This window comes from Triticum aestivum, chromosome 5B (genome assembly GCF_018294505.1).
Source record: "Triticum aestivum cultivar Chinese Spring chromosome 5B, IWGSC CS RefSeq v2.1, whole genome shotgun sequence".
In the NCBI taxonomy this organism is placed as follows: domain Eukaryota; kingdom Viridiplantae; phylum Streptophyta; class Magnoliopsida; order Poales; family Poaceae; genus Triticum; species Triticum aestivum.
In genome coordinates, this window is record NC_057807.1 from 649,685,587 (window position 1) to 649,711,408 (window position 25,822).

Below are 25,822 nucleotides of genomic sequence, written 5' to 3' on the forward strand. Positions count from 1 at the left end.
ATCTTCCTTTAAACTATATTTCATGCACTATGCAAATCTAAAGTGATGATGACTTTAATAAACTAAATTAAGTCAACTATGGAACCAGTATCTCATCTTCCTTTAGTATATCTCATCTCAAACGTCAAGTATGTCACTTTTTTTCTGTGGTACCAAAGGAAGTAAGCAATGCCCTCAACATCTTAGTTAAACTAACATGATGCGATTAGCTCAAGAGAAACTATGCCATGATGAAGCTTTCCATTCGTTGTTCTAGTCCGTACAAATCTCGCATACTGCTAAATTACCTGGATCTTGTGGGGTTGAGGTTGTACTGCATGCACGGTGGAGGGGCGCAACGGCCAAGAGAACGAGCAGAATGCCAAGCCGGATTCATACCTTAATGATGGTACGCGCGAAGAGATGGGATCGCCCGCCGCCGTCGCCGCCGATTCAGCCGACGCAGATCCGACCTTCTTCTTCTTCGGTGACGGCATGGGGGGCTGGGGACGGAGAAGGACGAGGACGATGAATTTATTCCTCTCACCAGGCAGGTCGAGGACGGAGAAGGTCAGGAGCGGCGAGCGGCGACGAATACATCGGAGGAGGATTCTGAACTGGATCGAGTAGACATGGATCTGATCCTCAGGTGATCGGTTCAAGAAAAGATATTTCCCCTGGACCATTATGCCCTTATCGCAATTAACATATTAAATTTAATAAATTAAAATTTCCCGCAAGATCGGACGGCTAATAAAAATCAGACGTGATCAGACATGTAAGTACTGCTAAGTACTCCGAGTACTAACCCAATCACCGTAAAACAGCTCTTTATTTATACTGAAAAATGTTTAGTAACATTTGTGCAACTAGCCTCGTGCGATTTTAAGAGGAATGAAATCCTAGTTTCCACCGGAAATTACTCCTTTGAATGATGCTAGAGTACTCGTTTCCTTAGGGCATCCGCACCCTCAACCGAACTCCGCGCCATCCGATCCAGCCGCACAATGCCCAGCTGCCTTCCTGACACACTCCCCGCAATCCCATCGGGTAATCCAGTGCCCTCACGGCCTCTACGACTCCGGGGGTCCATGACGCATGGGCCGTGAACACAGACGGCCCCTTTCATTTGGCACATTTCTCATCGACCCGTCGTGTACTCCTTTGTTCGGCGGTATCGGGTCTGCCGCATCAGCTGGTGCCATCGTGTGCACTTGTCTGTCTAGATGGGGGTATGACAGGCTGGCCTGCCCGGCCCTCTTTGTCTACTCTGTCGGTCTACGGCGGTGGCTAGCCCCAAATGTTCGAATGCCACCTACTTGGCCTTTCTGTCCACTCGGTTGTTTCATGCTGTTGTGGTTACCGTGCCATCTGGTCCGGGTGTTAGATCGCCACCTGCTTGGGCATTCCTGTTCACTCGACTATTGGATGTTGCTAGGGGTTAATTGTATGGTCGAGGTTGTCTATTCAAACACGCTTGGTCGACACTTCTTTCGCCCGTCTATTGCTGGAGCCTACTGGTTTAGTGTTGGTTGGTCGGTCCACCGGTTTGTATGGTTGAGGTTGTCTGTTCAAACCCGCTTGGTCGGCACTCTTGTTCTGCTCGCATATTGCTAGAGGCTAACTATTTAGGGGTGGTTGGTCGGTCCACCCTACCGGTGGACGTTGTTCAGGGTATCCCATTAGTGTTGATTGGGGATTTTTCAGTCGATGCTTTCAGTCATAGGGCGGAGCATGTGTTCGATGGGCTGATTTGTAGGGCGTGAATGGGAGATCTAAACTTTCTTTTGAAACTTCACAACTCTCAACGTAACACAACGGAACAGAAAACTTCAGAAATAGTTCTATCGAGAAAATCTACTGAAAGATAATACAAGGAAATAACAAGGCAGGCTACTGTGAGATATTCATCAGATAAGAACCGAGAAGAATAACAACGCGTATAGTAAATGAATATGAGGAGGATAAACAAACAGACAGTCTTCAACATAATGAGAGATAACACAAAACAAAACATGATCTCAACACATATAGAATTGCACGAGGAGAATGAACAGTCAAATTCTTGAAGAACAACATATGTGGAATAACTCGACCGAAAGTAAATTACTGAAAGTGATGTGGAATGAGAAAGAATGAGTGGTGCTCGATGGCGATAGAGTATTTGATAGATCAGTTCACTCTTCTGCAAAACAGCTATGTCTGATTGGAGGAACTTGTGATTGAACACGGGATCAAACTTCTCCCCATCTTATTCTCCTCAACGTGAAGTTCCTTGAACTTCAATTGATTTCACTTGTGGTAGATTCTTCTCAGCAATCTCCAAACATTCAACAGGCTTTGTCATTGTGACCACAATTACTCTTGGCCACTCTAGACCAATGCCTAACCGTCTAGAGAGTATGCAACTCTCAAGAGTAATAGGCTCAAGAACTCTCAACTTAGATCTACGGGATGCTCAACCACTATCTAAGTTTGGGCTCTAGGTTTTCTCTCAAAGAATTCACTCAAATCTCGCAGAGAGGAGTGCTCAAACAAACTTGGCAAAACAAACGGAGCAGCTAGCAAGCAACGGTTGGAGCGGGGCGGCTATTTATAGCCGGAGTAATCCCGAGGGTGAAATGACCAATAGGGGCCGACGGCCAAACCAATGGCCAACCGACATGTTTTCAACGGTCGGATTTCAAAATAACACGACAACTTTACTTGAGAAACAAGCAAAGCTGACTCCACTGCTTGAGTATTTTTCTTGAATCCCAGAAGAACTTTGGGTCAACTCACTTGGGATGATATATCTCGGTTAAGCATCAGGATAGACAAAAGTCTCAAAACACTTGAACGCCTTTTAATAGTATGGTGGTACTATGACTCAAATGAATAAAATGAAACTATGAAAAAGAACTACTTCTTCTAGCCGTCTTCATTCATCTATGTTGTAGTCAAATATCTCGGACCGCACTCCGTAGCAAATTCTCAGCTCCGCAATATATTTGGGGGTCAACTCGACATGCATCTCCTCGCAATAGCTTTAGCATACTTCTCTGCTACGCTGAAAATCATCACAGAAGTTTATAACCAACTTCTCAGAACTCCAAGGACCATATCTCTCTGTGTGCATTAGAAAACACATTAATCCCTCACTGTTTTATCCAACAATCTCTAAAACACTCAAGAGGCACTAGATTGCACCAACAATCTCCCCCCGTTTGGACGACTATTGACAAAACAACTAAGTATCAGAGAGTAGATATTTATCGTAACCAGTAACACGTGGAATGTAAATAACTCATAGATATAAAATAAGCTCCCCCTAAATGTATGTTGTATTGAAATATTTGCTTTTAGAGAACCTGCATATTTAGGTTTAACTGATGGAGAGATATTTTGATATCATCGAGATAAATGGATTGCACTGATGAATAATATGAAGAACAATTGAGTGTGTCCCTAGTGAACTCTGGAAATAATTCTACCCACAAAATAGTCTCGAAGGAATAATATGGTGAGATGGGTTATTAACATTACAACCATCACAAAGTGTCACGGGAGTCTTACAATACGATAAGAATCAAATAGAACACCAAATGTTGTAAACTCGAGAAATAAAATACCCTGGAAAAATAGCCGGATCTAATAACTCTCGATGTCTTCCCTCACTTTTTTCAACAAGTGTCAAAAAGGTAAGGCAGTCTACATGCCCGAAGAAGAAGAAGACTGCGATCTAGAACTACTTAATGAAGATGGAGCTTGAGAATCATCTGTGATGTTTCCGGTGGAAGCAGCATTGTGAGGGAGAATCTTCATCAGTAGTGACAACATTTCCTTCAGCTTCATTTCCTTTTGGAATGACTGGGTCCGTTGGGCCATCGGGGTTGTCCTGGTGAGCATTTTCTTCGCCTTTCTTGAACTGCGGTGAGGTGGCTTCGGATTCTTCAGTTACATCATCCTCATTGAGAACAATCAGATCAATAGTTGTTGATTTTGTTGGAACAGGAGGAGTATCTCTTCTCTTGCGATCAGTCTCAGAAGCATCAATGTAATCATATTTCCTCATGATGTCGGCCTTTTTGAGTTGATCTTGGGTGTGGAATTTCCTCAGAAGTTTCTAGAAAAACGACGCTTGTCTTGTTTCACAGTGAGACGAATTTTCCTAGCCGTGTTTGGAACAAGATTGATTTCGGAGGCTAAGTGTTCTTTCTTTTTTTCTTTCGTGGCATAGATGATTGTCATGCAGCTGCTAGGTTCGGACACAGACTTTATAGAGCAAAGGATTTTCAGGATTGGTGAGCACTACATTTTTCTCCTTGATGTTGAGATATTTGGCCTTATCGTTTTCTTTCGGAACTTGCAATGTGTCACACACAAGAGGTGTGAAATAATTGGCCAAATCGACATATATAGCGCTTTGGCTTGAGCCATGTTGATAAGTTTCTGGATCGAAGGGGCGTAATCTTCGGAGCGAGAGGAAATTCAGCGGCATCGACTAAGTTACCAAGGAATAAATCTTCAATTTTGAATGTGCCACAACATGATATTGCATAGAGTATGACGCGGAACACCTGAAACCTTTCGAGGACAAACTGTTGGGCAGAGAGTTTTGCAGAGAATGGTGTAGAACATCTGATGATTAAACTCGAGATCATTGGGGTCAGGATCACCGGAAGCATCGCCTCCAACCTTGTTTGGATCCATCAAGAGATGCACTTGTTCATCGTTCACATTAGAGAAGTGCATCCTATATTCCATTCCATTTTCTTCGAACTGAGGAAAATAAAGAATTTCCAACATCTCAGAGGCAGAGTAGATGAATTTTTTCTGTTTCTACATCCATTCAAAAGTCCAAGTCCTGCTACCCATTTTGTCTTCCGAGACATAAAGGGTAGCGTAGAGCTAAAGAATTAACTCCCTGCTCCATCTATGGTTGAACTCGAGAATTTTCTTCAGATGAAGTTCATCAATCTGGGCAAGAACGTTCTGGAAGCAGGGCAGTTGGCACATCGACGCAATGTCAAGAAAATCATGCTGAAAGATTTGATACTTGAAGCACAAAACTCTCACATAATAGGTGACCTGGTTGGTGGTCCAGAACCAAGGGTAATGTGCAGTTTGCTCTTCATCTTCGACGTCACAAAATAAAACTCACTATCACGAGCAGAAAAACATAGTAGTCCCTTTGTCCCAAAATAAGTGTTGCTTGATTTAGTACACAGCGACACTTATTTTAGAACAGAGGGAGTATTTGGTTACTGTGATGGATAAACCCATGTAAAATGACAAGCTTATGAAAACACAGCTAGCCAGCCAGTTGTAGTAGGCCGCGTATATATACGAAATAAAAAGAGCAAACATGACTAACGACTGAAAAGGGCGCGGCAAAGTACGCGTGACTCTAGTGACTAGTACGCTCTTCCCCTGTGGTCTGAAGACTTACAAAGACGTGTCTGTCGCTGTCGGTCAGTCCGCCGTTAGTTAGTTAAGCTCTTCCATTTCCATGTGTCCAATGCTTTGCTTCTGGTGGCGACTACTGAGAGCGTTTATTTAATCCTAAAATGAAATCGATTCAACGCTCGCGCTGCATGCATGCCCTTGTCTGTAGTGGTTTGTTAGCTTGTTAATCCTTGCATCGCTGTCGGTCAGTCTGCCGTTAGTTGCCGCGCTGCTTCCATTCCAATCCAAGAATGCACTATACAAGCAACAGTGAAGCAAAGCTGCTGCTACACATGGATGTATACTTTCTTAGGATGGTCATCAAGAAATATTCTCCATTCAAGTTTGCTAGTTTGTGGTACACTCCTACACAGTAGTACATGTGATGTGCTGTGTGACCGCGACCGACAGCTAGTGACTGTGCACCAAAAAGATATGTGCACGTTTATCTTTCACCAACAGCTCCACCCAATATGCTGGAGTCAACCCCTTCACAAGACTACCATGCTTACACACGGAAACAGACCAACTCCAATCATCGAAGTGCTCAATATAAATGGACATGGATGCACGCCCCCATCTCAGTACAAACAGCAAAGTAAACCACAGGACTAGCCAAGCTTCTTTTCAGGATCCTCAGTAGTCCATGGAGCGCAAGCAGGAGCAGGAGAAGAGCTTCGAGGAAGAAGCAGCCATGGCCATGGAGGCCTCCTCCTCGGCGCTACGGTCGCTGCTGCACCGCATGGCCCAACGATGCGCCGGCTACCTGGGCCTCGCGGCGCCCCTAGCATCCGACTACTCCCAGTCCCTTGGCGCTGGCGGCGATCACCTGAAACCCACCGGCGCTGCAGATGGCGTGGTGGTGCGGCCGGAGGAGGAGTTCACGGTCGTCCAGGTGCAGTCGAGATCGATGGCGTTTCAGAGCAACCGCAAAATAGATCAAGGAGTCGGCGGACGTGGTGGGATCAAATATTGATTAACCAACACGTACAGCTCCATTGTAGATTTCCTCCCGTGATGATCGATGTTTGGGTCTGAATGACCCAACAGGTAGTATATATATCTACCGAATAATTTCTACTGCTGTTACCTTGGTTTTATATACGGTATAAAAGTTGCCTTTTATTTATACTGGAATGCTTAGTAACTTTTGTGCAACTTGCCTTGATGCGATTTTAAGATGAATGAAATCCTAGTTTCCACCGGGAATTACTCCTTTGAAGGAAGCTGGAGTACTCTTTTCCTCAGGGCATCCGCACCCTGAAACGCTCTCCGTGCCATCCCATCCAACCGCATCGTGCCCCGCTGCCTTCCTAACACACTCCCTGCCGTCCTATCACGTTATCCGGTGCCTCACTGCCTCGACACTCCCGGGGTCCATGACGCATGGGCCGTGAACACAGACGGCCCCCCTTGTTTGGGTATTTTCTATCGACCCATCGTGTACTCGTTTGTTCGGTGGTATCCACGATAGTTGGTGCCATTTCGTGTCTGTCCAGATGGGGGTGTGAGGGGTTGGCCTGCCTGGCTATCTGTCTACTCTGCTGGTCTACGGCGGTGGCTGTTCCTGGATGTTCGAACGCCGCCTACTTGGCCTTTCTATCCACTTGGTTATTTGATGATGCCGGGGCTACCATGCCATCTAGTCCCGGTTGCTGGACCGTCGCCTGCTCGGACTTTCCTGTTCACTCGGCTATTGGATGATGCTAGGGTTAATTGTACGGTTGGGGTTGTCAATTCAAACCCGCTTGGTCGACACTTGTTTCGCCCGTCTGTTGCTGGAGCATGCCGGTTTAGCATTGGTTGGTCGGTCCACCGGGTTGTATGGTCGAGGCTGTCTGTTTAAACCCGCTTTGTCGGCACTCTTGTCTACCCGACTATTGGACGTTGTTGGGGCTACCCCGTGAGTGTTTTATGTTATTTTTTCTTCTTTCGGCCATGCAATGCTTTCGGTCTTAAGGTGGAGCCTGTGTTCAATGGACGGAGTTGTTGATCTAAGTATATCAACCAAGGGGGGTGATTGAAAGATTTTTTTTCAAAACTTCAAAACTCTCAACACAACACAACGTAAAATAACTATCAGAAACAGTTCAAACAAAGGGAATCTGTTGAAAGATAAGATAGCGAGAATAACAAGGCATGCTACTTCGAGATATTCATTAGAACAGAACTAAGAAGAATAACAATGTAGCAGTGGATGAATATCAGGTGGACAAACAACACGGACAATGGCGGAGCTAGCAGAGAATCGAAGGGGGGGGGGGCAAAGAGAAAATATACACCTTTGGGGGGGGGGGGCAAATGACAACAATCTTCATTATTTAGGGCTCTTATTTTTTTTCCTTCAGTAAATATGCCACGGTTGGGGGGCAGCAGCCCCCTCAACATTGTACGTAGCTCCGCCACTAAACACGAACAGTCTTCAGCATAGTGAGAGATAACACAGAACAAAACATGATCTCCACGCATATAGAATTGCATGAGGAGAATGAACAGTCAAAGTTTTGAAGAACAACACATGAGGGATAACTCAACTGAAAGTAACGCGGAATGAGAAAGGACAAGTGGTGCTTGATGGCAACAGAGTATTTGCTAGACCAGTTCACTTTTCTGCAAAAAAAGTTATGTCTGGTTAGAGGGACTTGTGATTGAACACATGGTCAAACCTCTCTCGGTCCTATTCTCCTCAACACGGGTTCCTCGAATTTCATTTGATTTCACTCGTGGTAGATTCTTCTCAGCAATATCCAGACATTCAATAGACTTTGTCTTCGGTGGCCACAATTACTCTTAGTCATGCTAAACCAACACCTAACCGTCTAGAGAGTATGCAACTCTCAACAGTAATAAGCTCAATAACTCTCAGCTTACATCTATGTGATGTTGAACCAGTATCTAACTTTTGGCTTTGGGTTTTCTCTCAGAAGAATTCCCTCAAATCTCTCAGAGAGGGGTGCTCAGACAAACTTGTCAATTCAAACATAGCAGCCAACAGGTAACAGTTGGAGCGGTGCGGCTTAATGTCTACTACACAACCTTATTCTTGTAGACTCGTGTTGGGCCTTCAAGCCTTGAGTTTTGCAGGACAGTAGCAAATTTCCCTCAAGTGGATGACTTAAGGTTTATCAATCTATGGGAGGTGTAGGATGAAGATAGTCTCTCTCAAACAACCCTACAACCAAATAACAAAGAGTCTCTTGTGTCCCCAACACACCTAATACAATGGTAAATTGTATAGGTGCACTAGTTCAGCGAAGAGATATACAAGCATAATATGGATAGTAGATATAGGTTTTTGTAATATGAAAATATAAAAATAACAAGGTAACTAGTAACAAAAGTGAGCGAAAACGGTATTGCAATGCTTAGAAACAAGGCTTAGGGTTCATACTTTCACTAGTGCAAGTTCTCTCAACAATGATAACATAATTGGATCATATAACAATCCCTCAACATGCAACAAACAGTCACTCCAAAGTCACTATTAGCGCAGAACAAACGAAGAGATTAATGTAGGGTACGAAACCACCTCAAAGTTATTCTTTCCCATCGATCTATTGGGCTATTCCTATAAGTGTCACAAAACACCCTAAAGTTCGTAGTAAAATAACACCTTACGACACACATCAACCAAAACCCTAATGTCACCTAGATACTCCAATGTCACCACAAGTATCCGCGGGTTTGATTATACGATATGCATCACACAATCTCAGATTCATCTATTCAAACCAACACAAAGAACTTCAAGGAGTGCCCCAAAGTTTCTACCAGAGAGTCAAGACGAAAACGTGTGCCAACCCCTATGCATAAGTTCACAAGGTCACAGAACCCGCAAGTTGATCACCAAAACGTACATCAAGTGGATCACGTGAATATCTCATCGTCACCACAGATAAGCACATGCAAGACATACATCAAGTGTCTCAAATCCTTAAAGACTCAATCTGATAAGATAACTTCAAAGGGAAAACTCAATCCATTATAAGAAGGTAGAGGGGAAGAAACATCATAAGATCCAACTATAGTAGCAAAGCTCGCGGTACATCAAGATCATGCCAAATCAAGAACGAGAGAGTGAGAGAGAGAGAGAGAGATCAAGCACATAGCTATTGGTACATACCCTCGGCCCCGAGGGTGAACTACTCCCTCCTTGTCGTGGAGAGCGCCGGGATGATGAAGATGGCAACCGGTAATGATTCCCCCCTCTGGCAGGGTGCCGGAACAGGGTCCCGATTGGTTTTTGGTGGCTACAGAGGCTTGCGGCGGAGGAACTCCCGACCTAGGTTTATTTATGGGGATTTTGGTATTTATAAGAATTTTTGGCATCGGGCGCAAGTCAGGGGGGCCACGAGGCGAGCAAAAGGGTAGGGGCTCCCAAGGGGGTAGGGCGCGCCCCATGTCCTTGTGGTGGCCTCGGGACTCTTCTGGTCTGTCTTCTATGCTCCGTGGGCTTCTTCTGGTCCATAAAAAATCACCGTAAATTTTCAGCTCGTTTGGACTCCGTTTGATATTCCTTTTCTGCGAAACTCAAAAACAAGGAAAGAAAACAAAAACTAGCACTGGGCTCTAGATTAATAGATTAGTCCCAAAAAAATATAAAATAGCATATAAATGCATATAAAACATCCAAGATGGATAATATAATAGCATGGAACAATAAAAAATTATAGATACGTTGGAGACGTATCACGGCTATTTATAGCCAGAGCAATCCCAAGGGTGAAATGACCAAAAGGGGCTTGTCGCTGGACCAATGGTCAACCGACAGGTTTCCAACGGGCGGATTTGAAACTACACGATAACTTTGCTTGAGAAACAAACAAAGTTGACTCCATTGCTTGAGCATTTCTCTCGAAGCCCGGAAGAACTTCGTGTCAACTCACTTGGGATATATCTCGGTTAAGCATCAACATAGACAAAAGTCTCGAAACACTTGAACCCCACTTAATAGTACGGTGGTCATATGACTCAAATGAAGAAAATGAAACTACGAAAAAGAACAACTTCACGCGGTTTTTCTCCGCCGCAGTCAAATCTCTCCAATGCACTCCATAGCAATTGCTTCAGCTCAACAATATTTTTGGGGGTCGACTCCGATACACAATCTCCTCGGTAGCAAACTCCTCAATTGCTTTAGCATACTTCTTTGCTACGCAGAAAATCATCGCAGAAGTTTATAGCAAACTTCTCAAAACTCCAGGGACCATATGTCTTTGTGTGCACTAGCAAACACATTAGTCCCTCACTGTTTTTCTAGCAATCTCCAAAACACTCAAGAGGCACTACATAGCACCAACAATATTCCCCTTTTCTAGATGATTGTTGACAAAAGAGTTAAGCATGAGAGAGTAGATATTTATTGTAACTGGTAATGTGTGGAATGTAAATAGATCAAAGCTATAAAATAAGCTCTCCCCTAAATGTACGTAGTATAGAAAGTTTTCCTCTTAGATAACCTGCATATTTAGGATAAACTGATGGAGCGATACTTTGATACTGTCGAGAGATGGATTGCACTGACGAATAATACGAAGAATAATTGAGTGCATCCCTAGTGGACTCCGAGAATAATTCCACTTGCAAAATAGTGTCGAGGAATGGTAGGAGTTATTAACATTACAAACCATCATAGTCTCATGAGAGTTTTACAACACCGATGAGAATTAAATCGAACACCAAGTATTGTATAATCAAGAAATAAAACACCCTAGAAAAAGACCCGAATCTAATAACTCTTGACGTCTTCTCCCCCTTTTGTCAAGAAGTGTCAAAATTTGACAAAGAGCATGAGGCAGTCTACGCGCCCGAAGAAGAAGAAGAAAACAATCTGGGACCGCTTGATGAAGGTGAAGTTTGAGAATCATCCGCGATGTATCTAGTGGAAGTCATTGCCGAGGGAGAATCCTTATCAATAGTGACAACATTTCCTTTAACTTCATTTCCTTCAGGAATGAATGGGTCAGTTGGGCCATCGGGGTTGTCCTGGTGAGCGTTTTCTTCGCATTCCTTGAGCTGTGGTGAGGTGGATCCAGATTCTTCAATCACATCATCCCCACTGAGAAAAAATAGATAAATAGTTGTTGAATTTATTGGACGGCGAGCAGTATCTCTTTTCTTGCAATGAGTCTCAAAAGCATCAATATAATCATATTTCTTCAGGATGGCAAACTTCTTGAGTTGATCTTAGGTGTAGAATTTTGTGAGAACATAGGAACGACGCTTGTCTTCCTTCAAAGTGAGACGATTTTTCTTAGGCATGTTTGCAACAAGATTAATTTCAGAGGCTAAGTGTTCTTTCTCTTTTCTGCCTTTAGGGATGGCAACTTTGTCCATGGGTATGGGTACCCGTGGGTACCCTACCCGGAAACAATGGGCATGGGCAAGACTTGGAAATATTTTGTACCCACAAGTAATCGGTATCCATATGCACAAAATATATGGGTAGGCATGGTTATAAATTTGCGCCCATGGGTAACCCAACGGTTACCAAAAAAACTAATAAATGAAAGTAACTCCTCTGACATGTGGGGTCAACATCCAACTCCTATGACCCAAACCTAAATATTGTATTCTCTAAACTGACGATAGCTCATAGGACTGCAATCACTTGTTCGCTACTCCTCCAACGTCTTATGTGACTCCTCGAAATGATGAAATCTTGACTCATCACATGTCAAACTCTCGATCCAGCAATTCCCAATTCCCACCGTTGCTCCCATTGCACCGGGCTACCACCAACCGTTGCTCATACTCCCTTGATGCATCCAAGAGGCCAATCATCAGAGGAGGCCGCATTGGTGTTGTATTGCTCGCCCATCATCACTCGAGTTTTAAACTAATTTTCCTCTAGCTTTGAAATATTTAAATGCCATGCATTGAACTCATTAGATACTCACCGGGTATAGGATACCCGATGGATATGGGCATGGGTTCCAATTTACACCCACATGTATTTAAGTGGGTGTGTATAGAAAATTTCTGGGTATGGGTTTAGGCAGAAGGAGGTTGTACCCACCGATACCCTACCCATCGCCATCCCTATCCGTCTTGGCTTTGATGTTTGTCAAGCAGCTATTGGGTTACAAGCTTCATAGAGCAAAGGATTTTCAGGATTGGTGAGCATTGCATTCTTCTCCTTGATGCAGAGAGATTTTCCCTTATCATTGTCTTTCAGACACTGCACTGTGTCACACATAGGAGGTGTGAAAATAATTCCGGTCAAATCGACAGATATAGAACTTGCCTTGAGCAATGTTGGTAAGTTTCTGGATCCAAGGGGCATAAATCTTTGAAGCCAAAGGAAATTCAACAACATAGACTAAGTTGTGAAGGAATATATCTTCAATGTTGAATGTGCCACACCATGATATTTCATAGAGAGTATTACATAGAACTCCTGAAATCTTTCAAGGGAAAACTATTGGACAGAGAGTTTTGCAGAGAATGTTGTAGAACGTACGATGATTAAACTCGAGATCATTGGGGTCGGGATCACTGGAAGCATCGTCTCTAACCTTGTTTGGATCCATCACCAGATGCACTTGTTCACATTGGAGAAGTGCATCCTTTCTTATTTGGAGGATATAAACATAAACTTTACTTTATTTGGATGTGTGCTCAGCTAGACTAGCGAGCAAATAATTGTTGCCTAGCTATGCCCAATTAATATTACCATCATATAAAATAAATAGATGAAATTTCTAATAACATCTACCCCGCTGTTATATGTCATATTGATCTTTTTTGCGGGTGACATGTTATATTGTTTTTTTACATGTCATATTGATTTGAATTTAAATAGAACCAATATAACATTGTGGTTTACTTGGCCCAATTTTTTGATAAAAGATTCCCATGGTTGCATGGTTAGAGGGACAGTGATATCCCCAGCACACCAGGGTTAAAGTCCTGGTGCTCGCATTATTTCTGGATATATTTCAGTGAGAGGAGACGTTCCTATCGACGACGAGACGTCTATGGTGACTTCGTAAATCTGGAGATGATATGCCGGCTTAGTCTTTCGAAGGTGCTCATAAGAGTAGGATGTGCGTGTGTGCGTTCATAGGGGTGAGTGTATGCGCGTACTATGAGTGCTTGCGTCTGTACTGTGCTAAAAAAACCTTTTATTTTTGAGCCAAAATAAACCTTCCTTGGTAAGCCACCTAAAAAAATTGCAATCAATGAAAAAAATAAACCTTACTTTTATTTGAAAAAATAGGCCTTCTTTGGCTCCTGTAGAAAGGAAGGGGTTGATAGCTGATCCGATTTCTGCGGTCCTTCCATTTCTCTCTTTCGTTGGCAAAAGTTTTGACCGAACAAAGAGCAGGGCGCACTGTAACTCTCGCATCGCAGCCGTCCATTCGCCACCGATCCAACCGTCCATTGCCCGCGCGCGCGGATCGACGGCCCCACACTGCTCCCTTCCCGCGCCGTTTAAATAGTCTGCCCAAACCCGTCGTCCAACACAACCCACTCCCGCCTTCTCAAATCCCCCATCGCGCCCAAATCTCTCCGCACCTCCAACCCACTAGCCGCAATGGACGCCTCCGCCGCCGGCGCCATCTCCAAGGCGAAGAAGTACGTGGTGGGGCGCAAGCTCGGCGGCGGCCCCAGGAAGAAGGCGGTGGCGCGGTCCGTCAAGGCCGGGCTGCAGTTCCCCGTCGGCCGCATCGGACGCTTCCTCAAGAAGGGCCGCTACGCGCAGCGGGTCGGCATGGGCGCCCCCGTCTACCTCGCCTCCGTCCTCGAGTACCTCGCCGCCGAGCTTCTTGAACTGGCCGGGAACGCCGCCAAGGACAACAAGAAGTCCCGCATCATCCCGCGCCACCTGCTGCTCGCCATCCGGAACGACCAGGAGCTCGGCAAGCTGCTCGCCGGCGTCACCATCGCGCACGGCGGCGTGCTTCCCAACATCAACCCCGTGCTGCTCCCCAAGAAGACGGCGGAGAAGGAGCCCAAGTCGCCCAAGAAGGCCACCTCTTCCCCCAAGAAGGCTTAGTCGGTTACTGTCTAGTGATTCCTGATAGTAGTAGTGTCCTGTTTGGATAATGATGTCGATGCAGTAATGTTCTGTTCAGCTGAGAGAAAAAGAGAGTCAGAAATCTCTCTGACTTGCAGTAAATTCATTCTCTGTTATATGTCTGTTCATGATTTTGCAATGCTATGGAGTTTTACATCTGTGTGGTAGGACAAATCGTTGTATTTACCAATCGTTTGAATCTGACAAATTCACATGATCTAGTTACTAGAAAAACTAGTCGAAGTCAGTTGCAAGCTGAAGAAGCCAAGGATACTGCACCCAACCTGTATTTTACCTGTCACGTAGTACGAGTTCAGGTTCAGACATTTGTGCATGTCGAGTACTACCAAATGCCAACGTTTCACCTATGCTTTGCCCAGCTTCTGTAGAATACATGGTTAGCCACAGAAGCATTTTCCCGTAATTGGTTGTCGCCCAACCCAATATCACCACATTCTGCCTGAACAAGTTCAGTTGCACATCTCTGAAACAAATGCAGAGAAAACCCATCCTTGATAGCCTACAGTTGCTGTGATCATTGCTCTGTTTATATGCATTGCTTGCTTTTCTATCTAAAATGAAGACCTATTCTTGATGTATATGTATTGGCTAAACTGAACCACACTAATTATAAAAATCAGCAAGTGATACACACATGATCGCTGCCAAATATATTCACGGTTAGATAGAGGAGTTTGGTCCCAGGAAACAATCAGGTCATGCAGTGGATAATTAAGCAAGTTTGGTTGATGTCGCAAATGGTCATCACATCCCTGTTTTAGTGTCCCGGTTATTCACATTTAAGGCATAAACCAATTTATGCTTGATAAGAGTTAGATCGGTGATCTTGCTATGCTAGAAACAAGGTCCTATGCAAGGACCGAATAACCACAACAACTCAATTAAACATTCTAGAACCAAGCTAACACCTCATTCTGCCGCATAAAACATAGACCATCTTGAGAGATTGTATGGAGAAATGCAACTTACAGATTATAGGCAGGCACAACCAGACAATAAATAACAAGGAGATGCTATATATTTTCTCATATATTGTTATGACCGGGTTGGTCTATAACCGGAAGAGGTCCACCGGGCCTTAGTATTAGGGGCTTGACCCACAAGTTATCTTAGGCAAATTATTTTAGGAAAATTATTTTAGGCTAAAGTTATAAATACTAGTTGTAAGACATCGTTTGATATTAAGCAATAAAGATAGTTCTATCATATTGCCCGGCTCCAGAGGAGCCGGAACCCTAGCCGCACCAAACCCTAGCCGCCGCCGGCCTTCTTCTTCCTCGCGACGGCGCCAACACGCCGGAGCCGCCGCCCTCGCCCCCAACCCTCGCTATTCTGCCCGTATAACCTACGGAGTAGAGCCGGTAGGAACCCTAGCCCTACCAATTTGGTATCAGGTACCCGGGTTTCGACCATGTCTTCTCCACCTCCACAGCCACCGCCGCCACCACCGCCGCTACCCGTCTACTCCACCACCGCCGCTGCCGCCAACTCCTCCACCGCCGCCGCCTCCACGCCGGGCACCACGGCCTCGCTCCTGGCGGGTGTCACGGCGTCGCTCTCGGCGCCGCCCCTCCAGGCACCCGGCACCGCGCCGGGCCACGGGCGGCCACCCGCCCCCGTCCAACCTACGCCCCCGCCATCACCTCCCCCGCAGACGCAGCTCACAACGGAGGCAATGGCCGGCGTCCTCACCGACCTCGTCGCCGCGGTACAAGGCATCCGTCTCTACCTGGCGAGTCCCTATGGGCCGCCGCCACCACTCCATCCAGCCATGGCCGCACCTCAGCAGGCGCTGCCGTGGTACTCGGTACCGGGGGCCGTCACCGGAGGCTACCCGGCGCTCCCCGCCCAGGCGGCCGCACCGTCGCTGTAGCCACCATGGCCGCCACAGCTTGCGCCAACCGCGCCACTCGCCGCCACCTCGGGGCCACAGTGGCCCACCTGGACCGCGCCGCCCGCGCCGTCTCCCGCCGTGCCATCCCTGCCAGCAGCCCTGGAACAGGGTCCTCCACCGCCCCCGCCCAGCCCTAACCTGGGCCGGTCATCGCCGAGCGGGCTTCCGATCCAAGAGGTCCGCTTCTCGTCGTCACCCTCGCCACTTCCCGGCTGGCTCCACGGGCCGTCCTCGACCTACCCGGAGGCTCGTCCACCGTCCGGTTTTCCGTTGCAGCCCGAGGCGTCGGGCGCCACCGAGAACTACGCCGGGCTTTCCCACATGGACCACGCACCATCATCCGCCCTCCGCACCGCCGAGACAGTGGGCCAAGGCGCGCCACACCAGCAGCCGCCCCGGTTCGCCAAGATTGACTTCGCCACATACGACGGCTCCGACGACCCGCTTAACTGGCTCAACCAGTGTGACCAGTTCTTCCGCGGACAGCGCACGCCTGCGTCGGAGCGCACTAGGCTGGCTTCCTACCATCTCCGCGGGGCCGCCCAGACATGGTACTACGCCCTCGAGCAGGACGAGGGCGACATGCCCCCGTGGGATCGTTTCCGGGAACTGTGCCTTCTTCGTTTCGGGCCACCGGTCCGCGGGAGCCGCCTGGCCGAGTTGGGCCGCCTGCCGTTCACCTCCACGGTACAAGACTTCGCCGACTGCTTCCAGGCCCTGGCGTGCCACGCGCCCGGTGTGACGGCCTTACAGCGGGCGGAGCTTTTCATCGGTGGCCTTCCCGACCACATTTGCGTGGACGTCGAGATGAAGGGGCCCCAAGACCTTCAGACGGCCATGTACTATGCCCGAGCGTTCGAACAACGCGCCCAGGCCTTGACGCGTCCATCCGCGCCACGTGGGGGCCAACAGCCTATTCGGCCGTCTCCGGCAGCACCGACACCATCCACGGCCGCCCCGGCGACCACCCCGGCTCCGACGCGGCCATTCAGGCGTCTCACTCAGGCGGAACAGCTGGAACGCCGGCGCCTGGGCTTGTGCTTCAACTGTGATGCGCCCTATGCACCGGGCCATGTCTGTCCCCGCCTCTTCTACTTGGAGACGTCAGACGAGACGGGCGAGGAGACTCTGGAGGATGACCTCGGCGCCCCAGCCCTTGCGGAGACCGCAGCGGCGCCCGCGCACGCCCCGGCCACCGCCCTCGTGGTGTCCCTACACGCGCTGGCCGGTATCCGTGATGAACGGACGATGCTCTTACCGGTCATGATCCAGGGCGAGCGCTTAGTGGCCCTCGTGGACACGGGATCCAGTCATAACTTCCTGCCAGAGACCACCATGCGGCGCCTTGCATTACAGCCCACCGGCGGCGAGCAGTTGCGAGTCACAGTCGCTAATGGAGATCGTCTCCACTGCCATGGGCTCGCCCGTGACGTGCCCATCACTATCGGCGGCGAGCACTTCTCCATCACCTGCGCCGTCATCGACTTGGGCTGCTTCGACTTCATCCTCGGCGTTGACTTCTTGCGCACTCTTGGTCCTATTCTCTGGGATTTCGATGCGCTGACGATGACCTTCTGGCGGTTGGGCCACCGCATTCGGTGGGACGGCATTGGGGGTGCCGCACCCTCTCCACCCCTCCAGCTAGCCGCAACCACCGTAACGGCCGAGCACCCACTCTTGGAGAGCCTCCTACAGCAGCATGATGACATCTTCACCGAGCCACAAGGGCTGCCGCCTACCCGCACGTATGATCACCGTATACATCTTCTGCCAGGCTCCGCGCCGGTGGCGGTCCGCCCTTACCGCTATCCGCAGTTGCAGAAGGATGAGTTGGAGCGGCAGTGTGCGCTCATGCTCGCAGCCGGCATCATCCGGCTCTCCACTTCGCCATTGACTGCGCCGGTGCTTCTCGTCCGCAAGTCAGACGGCACTTGGCGTTTCTGCATCGACTACCGTGCCCTTAATGCTATCACACTTAAGGATAAGTTCCCTATTCCGGTGGTCGACGAGCTCCTCGATGAGCTACACGGGGCGCGCTTCTTCACCAAGCTCGACCTTCGGTCGGGGTACCACCAGGTGCGCATGCACCCGGATGACATCGCCAAGACAGCGTTCCGGACTCATCACGGCCACTTCGAGTTCTTGGTGATGCCCTTTGGCCTCACCAACGCCCCGGCGACCTTTCAGGCTCTGATGAACGACGTCCTCAGGCCCTACTTACGCCGGTTTGTGCTTGTTTTCTTTGATGATATTCTGATCTACAGCGCGTCTTGGGCCGAGCACCTCTAGCACGTCGCCATCGTCTTCAACGAGCTTCGAGCGCACCACCTCCACCTTAAGCGCTCGAAGTGCTCGTTCGGGACGCCTTCGGTGGCCTACTTGGGCCACGTCATCTCCGTCGACGGGGTGGTATGGGCGCCGACAAGGTGGCAGCCGTCTCCGCATGGCCGACGCCTCACTCGCCGCGGGCTCTCCGCGGGTTCCTCGGCCTTGCCGGCTACTACCGGAAATTTATTCGGGAGTTCGGGCTCATCGCGGCGCCCGTCATGCGGTTGCTTCGCCGCGACGCTTTCTCCTGGGACGACGAGGCGACAACGGCATTCGAGGCCCTCAAGGGGGCCCTCACGACGGGCCCCGTCCTCCAGATGCTCGACTTCGACCGCCCGTTCGTGGTGGACTGTGACGCCTCAGGCGCAGGGTTCGGTGCCGTGCTTCATCAGGGCGATGGGCCCCTTGCCTTCTTCAACCGGCCTTTCGCTCCACGTCACCTTAAGCTGGCAGCATACGAGCGGGAGCTCATTGGTCTTGTACAGGCCGTTCGTCATTGGCGGCCGTACTTGTGCCGGTCCTTCCTCATTCGCACCGACCACTACAGCCTAAAGTTCTTGCTGGATCAACGGTTGTCGACCGTGCCGCAGCATCAGTGGATCAGCAAGCTCTTCGGCTTCGACTTTTCCGTCGAGTATCGGCCGGGCCGCCTTAACACAGTGGCCGACGCACTGTCCCGTCGCGACTCCGACTTTGTTTCCTCCACCGACGAGTCCGCCGGGGCGGCCCTGTGCATCCGCTCTGGGCCAACGTTCGGCCTCTTCGCCGACATTCGCCGCGCCACTGCGACGGCCGACGACGCTGTCCGTCTTCAGCAGCAGCTCACGACCGGCGACCTGGAGGAGCCTTGGCGCTTCTCTGACGGACTGCTCCTACATGGGTGCCGGGTCTTTGTTCCGGCGCATGATGATCTCCGTCACCAGGTGTTACAGCTCGCCCATTCGGCAGGACATGAGGGTATGCAGAAAACCCTCCATCGTTTTCGCGCCGACTTCTACATCCCTGGCGATCGCGCCCTGGTCCGCTATTGGGTTCGGTCTTGTCAGACATGCTAGCGCAACAAGACAGAGACCCTGAGGCTGGCCGGGTTACTCCAGCCCTTGGAGGTGCCATCTCAGGTCTGGGCGGATATATCCATGGACTTCATTGAGGGCCTTCCCAAGGTGGGTGGCAAGTCGGTCATCCTCACGGTGGTCGACCGCTTCTCCAAGTACGCCCACTTCATCGCGCTCGGCCATCCATATACGGCGGCATCAGTGGCCCGGGCCTTCTTCGACGGCATCGTCCGTCTACACGGATTTCCTACTTCGATCGTTAGTGATCGGGACCTAGTTTTCACAGGCCATGTATGGCGCGACCTCTTCAGGATGGCGGGTGTCCAGCTCTGCCTGAGTACGGCATTCCATCCTCAGACGGACGGACAGTCCGAGGTGGTTAACAAGGTCATTGCCATGTATTTGCGTTGTGTGACAGGTGATCGGCCTCGCGCTTGGGTGGACTGGCTTTCTCGGGCGGAGTACTACTACAACACCTCTTATCACTCCGCCCTGCGCGCTATGCCATTTGAGGTGGTCTATGGGCGACCACCCCCACCTATCCTTCCGGTGGATCCGGAGACAGCTCGGACGGAGGTTGCGGGTGAACTCATCCGCACTCGTGACGAGATGCTTGCTGAGGTTCGTCAGCGTCTCCTTCAGGCACAACAGTTGGCCAAGCACTACTACGACGATCATCATCGCGAGGCGGAGTTCGCGGTGGGTGATTGAGTGTGGCTGCGTCTTCTCCACCGCTCTACGCAGTCACTCGACCCGCGAGCAAGGCGCAAGCTCGGCCCGCGCTACACCGGGCCCTTCCCTATCTTGGAGCGCATTGGGAAGGTGGCCTATCGTCTTCAGCTTCCAGCCCGCGCTCGCATCCACGACGTCTTCCATGTGGGGCTACTCAAGCCTTTCCGTGGCGAGCCACCGGCGGCTCCACCGGCGCTTCCTCCCATCGCCGATGGTCGCATTCTTCCAGAGCCGGCAAAGGTGTTGCAGGCACAGCTTCGTCGTGGCGTCTGGTTCATCCTCGTTCAGTGGACAGGCCTTCCGGAGGAGGAGGCTACTTGGGAGCAGCGTGAAGAATTCCGCCAACACTATCCAGATTTTCAGCTCGAGGACGAGCTGTTTGCGCAGGCGGGGAGAGATGTTATGACCGGTTTGGTCTATAACCGGAAGAGGTCCACCGGGCCTTAGTATTAGGGGCTTGACCCACAAGTTATCTTAGGCAAATTATTTTAGGAAAGTTATTTTAGGCTAAAGTTATAAATACTAGTTGTAAGACATCGTTTGAGATTAAGCAATAAAGATAGTTCTATCATATTGCCCGGCTCCAGAGGAGCCGGAACCCTAGCCGCACCAAACCCTAGCCGCCGCCGGCCTTCTTCTTCCTCGCGACGGCGCCAACACGCTGGAGCCGCCGCCCTCGCCCCCAACCCTCGCTATTCTGCCCGTATAACCTACGGAGTAGAGCCGGTAGGAACCCTAGCCCTACCATATATGTTCATCATTTGTATTTTCAGGGTGCAACTTAACAAATCATTATCTGTTTCCAGTTGTGAGAATTGATCAATGGATTACAAGCCCTGTGACTGTGATACACTCATACTCCTATCTCTGTCCTAAAGTAAATTATTTGCTCTGTCGTCCATCTGTTCATGATTTTCAATCTCTAGACTTGTATTTTCCACTTGTTTGAATTTGACAAATTCACTTGGCCTGGTAACTAGAAAGACTAGTGAAATCCAGTTGCAAGGTTAACAAGTCAAGGAGCATCGCCTAACTGTAGTCATGTATGAGGTCAGATACACTGGAATTTAGGTTTAGACATTTGAATATATGAAGTACCATGCCCAGCTTATGCAGGAATAATGGGTTATGTCACCCAAGATCACTACAATCTAGAACATGTACCATGTTGTTTGATGACTGAATAAGTTCAGTTGCACATCTCTGAAGAAAGCAGACAAATCTCATTATTGATAGCCTGCAGTTGCTGTGGTCATTGCTCTGTATATATATGCCTTGCTTGCTCGCCTATCTAAAGTTATAAACTGAAGACCTGTTCCGGATGTACAAGTGTTAGCTCTTTTTTTTTGAAAAGGAGGATAGCCCCCGGCCTCTGCATCAGAGCGACACATGCAGCCTATTTTTACTAAGACAAAGTACGGTAACAAGATCTCAGGTCCAGTACTGACTCCCAAACAGATTCCATAAAAAACCAAAGGAATAAGAAGATGCCACAACCGGCGTAAAAAATAGGCAACGATGACTAAACACCTAGCCTAATCGGTTGATGATACCCCGTGCTACCGTCTCCCACCGGTTGCACCCAGTAAACAAAAGCTCCCGGGAGTCTGCATGAGTGAGTAACGACCATGTACGGATCCAAGTAGTGGTTCTGAAGATAACCTGCAAGAAGTTGTTAATGTTTTTCTGGTTAAAGATCATATCATTTATGCAGTTCCATATAGCACAAAATAGTGCACATATCCCTCCAAATATGTCCTGCGATATTTAAATCCACACCATGTAGCCACATCCCAAATAGCGTGTTGATGCTAATAGGAGGATTCACATTGAAGGCTATATGAAGAGACGCCAAAGTATTTTGGCCAACGGACAATCGGGAAAGAGGTGTTGAATCGTCTCATCATGGTCACAAAAACAACATCGAGAACTACCGACCCAACTTCGCTTTACCAGGTTAACTTTTGTTAATATCACTCCCTTGTGCACAAACCACATGAAGATTTTAATTCTAAGCGACACTTTAATATTCCAGATGTGAAGAGACCTCGGGATTGGCCCAAAATCAATTAGGTCCAAATACATAGATTTCACCGAGAAGCTACCGTTCGTAGATAGTTTTTGGTGAATGGTATCTGGTTGGTCCAAAAGCAGAACATCCATTAGCCTGCGAACCAAATGCAGCCAAGAGTTCCATCGTTCCCCCACCAGAGACCTTCTGAACTGGATATTAAGGGGGGCCAATTGTAACACTGTAGCAACATAGGCTTCCTTACATTGTACAATATTATACAAAGTGGGATACTGAATGGCTAAGGGCGTCTCCCTTAACCATGCATCTTCCCAGAATCTATTCTTGTTACCATTGCCAATGATGAATTTCACCCCATGAAAAAAGGTATCTTTTATCCTCATTAACCCCTTCCAAAATGGCGAATCATTAGGTTTAGCGGTGACCTGGGCTAAAGTCTTGGAATATAGGTACTTATTGCGCAAAATTTGTACCCAAGTTCCCTTAGTCTCAATAGATAATCTAAATAATCATTTTCTTAAGAGATACTTACTTTTAACTTCTAGGTTCTCAATCCCTAACCTACCTTGGTCTCTGGGCCTGCAAATGACATCCCACCTTGCCAATCTGTATTTCTTCTTAACCTCATCAGATTGCCAGAAAAAGCGGGATCGATAGAAATCTAATCTTTTTCGTATACCTACCAGTACTTCAAAGAATGATAGAAGGAACATTGACAAACTAGTAAGAACTGAGTTTATCAACACTAGCCGCCCTCCATAAGACATAAGTTTTCCTTTCCAGCAACTTAGTCTTTTTCCAAATCAATCCTCGATACACTTCCACTCCTTATTCGATAGTCTGCGGTGGTGAATTGGAATCCCTAAGTAACTGAACGGTAGGGAACCCATTTCACAACTGAACAACTGTCTGTAAGCATCATGTTCCTCTTTGGCTCTTCCAAAGCAGAACAACTCACTTTTGTTGAAATTGGATTTAAGTCCCGACAATTGTTCGAACAAGCAAAGTACTAGCTTCATATTTCTAGCCTTGGCGAGATTGTGTTCCATGAAAAGAATCGTGTCCTCCGCGTACTGCAGTATGGACACTCCCCCATCCACTAGATGCGGAACTAGCCCTCCTACTTGGCCATTCTCTTTAGCCCGGCGAATAAGAACTGCCAACATATTTGCTACTATGTTGAACAAGACAACGAACATCAAATCCCCTTGTCTTAAGCCCTTACGCGTCTGGAAATAATGATCTATATCATCATTCACCTTAATCCCAACACTACCTTTCTTAACAAAGGAATCCACCAGTTTCCTCCAGGCTTCATTGAACCCCTTCATGCGCAAGGCCTGTTGTAGGAAGGGCCATTTGACCTTATCATGCGCCTTCTCAAAATTCACTTTGAAGATAACCCCATCCAGTTTCTTTGAGTGATATCATGAAGAGTTTCATGTAAGACAACAACCCTTCGAGGATGTGTCTTCCGGGCATGAACGCCATCTGAGTTGGTTGCACCATCGAATGAGCTGTCCGCGTCAACCTATTTGTGCCCACCTTGATGAAGATTTTGAAAATCACATTGAGTAGACAGATCGGTCTGAACTGCTCAATGCGCACAACCTCCTCCTTTTTTGGCAATAACGCAATTGTTCCAAAATTGAGGTAGAAAAGCTGCAGATGCCTGTTGAACAAATCACGAAACATTGGCATAAGATCTCCCTTAATGATATGCCAACATCTCTTGTAAAATTCTGCTGGAAACCCATCAGGTCCAGGCGCTTTATTCCGTTTCATCTCTATTATCGCTTCAAACACCTCTTTCTCAGTAAAGGAGCAGACAAAACCTCGTTTTCGTCTGCGTTAAGTTGAGGTATGTCCCCGACTGTGTGCTCATCAAGCGACAAAAAGTTTTCTTCGGGGGCCCCAAAAAGTTTCTTATAATAGTTGGATATGTACAAGTATTAGCTAATTGAACCACACTTATTGTAAAAATCAGCAACTCACATGCACATGGCCGTTGCCAAATAAATAGCTCAAGCTCGAGTAGTATATATTCAGGTTTAGAAATACAAAAATCTCGTAGTGCTTGAAATATCTCATAAAAAATTAGTTTATAAAGTTTAGTTTATAAAATTCTATGGGAGCAAATGCCCCTGTTGCACACACTAGCAACGTGTATTAGCAATCGAACGGTGCTAAGTTATTTCCTATGTTCAACCCCCTTGAAAATTCAAAACAACATTCAATAAATCCATAAGTGTGCATGTTACTATAAAATGGTGCATATGATATGCCAACAAACTTTTGAAGTGAAATATGCGACAAAACTACCATCTCTCTCTCTCAAAGTAGGCACACTTTTCAGAACTCTTTGGATTACCGGTGGTGAAACCTAGCTTTGATTTGGAAGGAATCTATATTAAACTTTGGATTACCATTTCGTAATTTTAACCACTAATTCAAGCAGTCATATAAGGAGAATACACCAAGTTTTGAGAACTCTAGAATGTGTTTAATTTTTTTTAAAAAAATTCAGATGTCAAGTACTTAGCAGCGTTTGCTCTGGAGCTGCACGCTGCCAGTTCTACAGTCTTAGCCGAGTTTGCTTGTTCCACGCGTGGCTGGTCTTTGGTATGCAAACCGTTACATACGTTAGCAGCGTTCGCTTAGTGCAAACACTACTAGTTCGTGTGCATACAAACCATCCGGCACGAGTTTTATTAACTTCCTGCTCACGCTCACTCACTCTTCTTCCTCTCCCCATCTTTTTGTGACCTCTCTCCGCCGCGCCCATCATTCTAATCGCGAAATCCACGGCCGCCAGAGTTTTGACGCCTGACAATTATTGGCGGCGTCCGGGCCGCCGGCCGATGTGCACGCGCCAAGCTAGTACGTGTACTGCCCACGGCAGCGTGCTCCTCTCGATCTGCTCCACATGTGGTGGTGAGTTCAATCCGGCCGCCCTCAATAGTACAAATGCGTATACTTAGTTTATTGCATTTAGTTAAATATAATTTATTTGCCCAGTGTACCTAGTTTATTAGATTCGATTAATTTGTGTTATATATACATAGTTTAGATCGATTATAGCTATGTAGTAGATTGATTAATTACTATGTACAACTTGATTTTAATTATCACAATTTGAGTGTGCAAATGGTTAATTAATTAAAGTGACTCCATTTTAAAATAGTTTTCCACAACATGAGTTTAATAACTATCTTACATATGCATGTAATTTGTTGTGAATGCATCAATTGATCCGGTGTGTCCCCATTGTGGCGATAGCCGGGTTAACATGTGCTACATGGTAGTCGAACAGGGGCAAAGATGGACGACAA

At 47.7% G+C, this 25,822-nt stretch overlaps 1 protein-coding gene across 1 annotated transcript; it reads left to right on the plus strand.

The window, feature by feature from the left end:
• Nucleotides 1–13,879: 13,879 nt before the first annotated feature.
• LOC123117395 (probable histone H2A.5) lies at nucleotides 13,880–14,584 on the plus strand. The gene has a single exon (XM_044538164.1). The coding sequence runs from the start codon at nucleotides 13,946–13,948 to the stop codon at nucleotides 14,405–14,407; it is 462 nt and encodes a 153-aa protein (XP_044394099.1). The 5' UTR covers nucleotides 13,880–13,945; the 3' UTR covers nucleotides 14,408–14,584.
• The last annotated feature ends 11,238 nt before the right edge of the window (nucleotides 14,585–25,822 follow it).